Source organism: Lycium barbarum, chromosome 3 (genome assembly GCF_019175385.1).
Source record: "Lycium barbarum isolate Lr01 chromosome 3, ASM1917538v2, whole genome shotgun sequence".
Taxonomy (NCBI): Eukaryota; Viridiplantae; Streptophyta; class Magnoliopsida; order Solanales; family Solanaceae; genus Lycium; species Lycium barbarum.
The window spans coordinates 131,620,544-131,624,833 of record NC_083339.1 but is presented as its reverse complement, the minus strand read 5'-3'; the positions used below and the strand labels follow the sequence as shown (position 1 = coordinate 131,624,833).

General features: G+C 33.1%; 1 protein-coding gene across 1 annotated transcript; it reads right to left on the bottom strand.

Annotated features, from left to right (window-relative positions):
* Nucleotides 1-345: 345 nt before the first annotated feature.
* Nucleotides 346-2,070, bottom strand: LOC132632578 ((+)-menthofuran synthase-like). Its single transcript, XM_060348564.1, has one exon. It carries the CDS (start codon nt 1,988-1,990, stop codon nt 491-493), a length of 1,500 nt encoding a protein of 499 aa, XP_060204547.1. The 5' UTR covers nt 1,991-2,070; the 3' UTR covers nt 346-490.
* Between the last annotated feature and the right edge of the window lie 2,220 nt (nt 2,071-4,290).

Here is a 4,290-nt window from a genome sequence, read left to right as displayed (position 1 = left end):
ACAAGTAAAATGAGCTAAACCGAGAATATTTACCAAAAATTAAAAAATAGTATTTCTTCTTTTAAATAGAAAATCAATTTCTACTTTATTTCGTTTTAAACATGTAAAATTAATTTAATAATTTTAATTAGAATTATCCAAATCAAAATTTGATAAAAAATAATAAGTATTTTACACCTTTAAATTAATCAAATTAAAATTGAAAGTATCAACTGATGCTTAAATATTGCTATTGTTTTATCTCAAAGAGAGGAAAATAGTTTCCTTTTAAACAAGTCTTCTTTTTTAAAAAATATTAATAAATTTGCCGATTTTGTATTCATAGCAAACATTAATATAATAAAATTTTAGATACGGAGCACAAATTATAATGTTATATTAATCGTGTTTTGAACATAATACATACTATATATATATATATATATATATAATCACTATTCAAAAACAACTATGCGGGCTCGAGCGCAGGAGGCATAGGCCGACTAGTAAATCAAATAATGCTTGGAGTTGCAACGACAAGTAAGGGAAATTTTCGTCTGACTGTAATTCCAAGGGCTTCATCCACATCCAAATCTTCAGCTTTTGCTCCATTTGGTAACGAGAATTCAAAATGAAACAACATTCTTGCTAATGCCAGCTCATTCACAATCTTAGCGAATGTAATTCCGGGACAACCTCTTCTGCCGGCACCAAAAGGGATTAATCCGAAATGTAACCCTTTGTAATCGACAGAACTATCCAAAAACCTTTCTGGTTGAAACTCCTCTGGATTTTCCCATATGGCTGGGTCTCTCGATATAGCCCATGGACAAACAAGGACTTGAGTTCCCGCAGCTACGTCGTAGCCTAACACTTTGGTGTCCTTTATTGCTTCCCTAGGAAGCAATGGCACCGGAGAATGAAGCCGTAGGCTCTCTTTGATCACTGCTTTTAAATAAGGCATGTGTTCCAAGTCATCCTCTATTACGTCCGACTTCCCTTGAGTTACTAGCCTCACCTCGTCTCTTAATTTTCGTAAAGTCTTTGGATTTCTGATCAGCTCATTCATTGTCCATTCTAAAAGAGTGGACGTTGTATCAGTTCCTGCAGAAAACATATCCATGATAATAGCTTTAATTGAATCCATCTCAACCTTAAAACCCGACTTGTTTTCATTCTGAACTTGGAGCAATATATCCACAAAATCCGCCCCTTCTTCTTTGTCATATATTTTCTTCTCCCTATGTTCCTCAATCACACCCTCCAAGAATGCACTAAACTCATCAGCCACCCTGTCCACTTTGGCATTTAAACCATTGAAACGGTTCACCCATGCAAGCCAGGGCATGTAATCTCCAATATTAAAAACTCCCAACAATTCCACAAACTCTAACAACAATGTCTTGAACTTTTTCCCTTCTTCCCCATCACAATACTTCCTTCCTAACGCCACCCTGCAAAGCACGTCGTTCGTCATGCTCACAAACAGCTCCGTCAAATCCACAACTTGTGAATTGTCAATTGAGTCCCTAATCTTTTGGAGAAGAAGAGAAGTCTCTTCTTCCCTGATATTACTAAACGATTGGACTCTTTTGTTGTTCAAAAGCTGAAGCATGCAAACACTTCTAGCGTTCCTCCAGTACTCTCCATATGGAGTGAAGGCCACGTCCTTTGGACCAAAGAAAAGCTTGCTTGGAATACTAGACTTGGGCTTGTTAGCAAAGCTCATATCTTGGGTTTTCATGATCTCGGAAGCTGCTTCGGCTGAGGAAGCGATGAGCACAGGTGTGCTGCCAAACTGAAGCATCATCATTGGGCCATGTTCGTTCGTTAGTTTTTGGAGAGAGCGATGTGGTTGTAAGCCCAGTTGGTGAAAGTTTCCGATGAATGGAAGCTTTGGTGGAGATGGAGGAAGATTTTTCTTTGATTTTTTGGACGAAAGCTGGAAAAGTGATATTAGAACAAATGGCAAAAAAATTAAGTAAGAAAAAACTGCAAATGAGGAAATCATTTTCTTTCCGATCGTAATTAGGTTTATCCTTTGCTAGAGATAGAAGAGATAATTGGTTAAATCTGCATGGTTGAGGGGTGGAGTTGTTCTGCTTTTATAGAAGAGATCATCAAGCTAGATGAAATACTATAAGCATGTGATGCAGCCGATTAAGGACAAACAAGGCGAATATTTTGACTTAAACCCGATATATTTTATATGTGATCGATTCTAGTATAGTACATATATATTCTTCATAATAATTTAGTGATATGTATTCTCACACTAATTTTAATTCCTAAGGTTCAATTACTTTATGATCAGTCAATACCGGGCAACTTTTTTCCATATTTATGTGGTTGTAAGTTTGAAACTGATAAAAATTTAGAAGCACGAGGAGCTTTACACTAAGCCAATGAGACTTGTTTATATACTTTTAAGACTTAACCATAGTTAAGGAACGTACATTTTTTATTTGTTGATTCTTAAAGTTAATTGTTTAGTTATTTATAAACATTTGATACGGGTAAGTATGCAATCTTAAACATTCTACAATATAATATCTACGTTATAAACCTTGTTAGAGTAAAATAGAATGTTCAAGTTAAGTTATTTTTAAATACAAACCCAATTGTTCTTTTTGGTATAGTCTAAAAAGAGAATATGATCATATAAACTGAAACAATAGAAATATTAATCAAAAACTAATTTCATTTATTTGCACTAGATATGAGTTGGTAACTTCGAAATTACAGTAATAACTACTTCGATAATGCAAGAAATTCTTGCAACCAATGAGTATAACTTATATACTATAATATAGACTATAGTAGAAGTAACTTCTTGCATTAGCTAGTGTTTATCCTGGTGCTTAGATATTAGTATAAAGTTTGCGTGGATTAATTATTGTTATTTGGAAATAAAGTGGAGCAAATCCACTCCTTAAGAAGTTTCACAGATGTTGCATTGGCGTCACGTCTGTAGTCAAATTTGGAAACTTAACTTTGAATAGAAATACTTACGAAGAAAATCATATAATGTAGATATGATAATTACGATAGTCAAAACCAGTGATCCATGTTTGTACACAATTGAAAGGAACAAACCAATTATTCAATCACTTAATTAAACAGGTCTGGATAAAAAGTAGATTTATTATAGATAACTTTCGGAAAAAAATGAACTAGAAATAATGTAGTTTTTGACATATTTAACACGATAAGGTTTATTTGTTATACAAGTTTGCGGTCGTAGGGAACAGTATGTGTAATCCTCTATTTATTTATTATTTTATTTATTCCCAATAGAATCTCTAATTCATCATGTTAATTGATTGAACTGTACTTAATAGATTAAACCCAAATATGTGACATGAATTGTGCATGTGAATTGTAATCACTGAACAAGTTGCTAATCGTAGAACAGAGCTAATGCATGTTTTGCTTTGGCTATTCAATCCATGTGCAAAAACTGACGATAAATAAAGTCTGCATTTACAGAAATGAGAGGAAATGCATGCACATAGATGTGGAAACCTTAATAAACAAATACAAATTGACAGAACTGATTATGTGGGCTCCCTAAACAATTGCAGCAGAAGTGACCCGTCACTAAAAGACATTAGTTCTTTGTTGTTTTTATAACTTGGAAGTCTGCTCTGGTGGCGCACTTTTAGTCAATAGTCTGTTTGATTCAAATTATATACTCCCTCAGACCAATTTAGTTAATACTCTATTTGAGTCAAATTATACTCCTCAGTTTTAATTTATGTGAAGGGATTTAGAATATGAGGTTCATCAAAGTGATTAATTTTAAACATGAATTTGTATATAGATATTTCAGTTATTCTAAAATAACATTTATACATTTAAAAATTACTTGAAAAGTACTACAAGTCAACATAACTAATGATTCAAAATATTTTAAAAAATAAAATAAAATAAAATAGAAAAAAATTATTTGAGTCCCCAAATATTAACACCTTCACATAAAATGAGATGAAAAGAATAATTGATTTGCTTTCTTTTATGGGTGGAGCCAGAACTTTCAGTTTATGAATTTAGAGAGAGACGACTTATTGAGTTCTGAATAAACTATTATGTCTCTAACGGGTAGAAATTAAGGAACCAGGACTACAATGGATGCCCGACGAGACTTGATATCCAAAGATTGAAGAATTTGAATCAATCAACCGAGATGAAAGATCTAGAAAGTCTGAAAAACCACCACATGAAGTCCATATATTATAGCTTATATATGAACAACGTACTTTTTTCGGAAAAGGCTCAAATATACCATCCAACTATCAGAAATGACTCATT

Excerpts from the sequence above, each read along its gene's own strand:
- LOC132632578 (XM_060348564.1), bottom strand. The coding sequence starts at position 1,990 with ATGATTTCCTCATTTGCAGTTTTTTCTTACTTAATTTTTTTGCCATTT.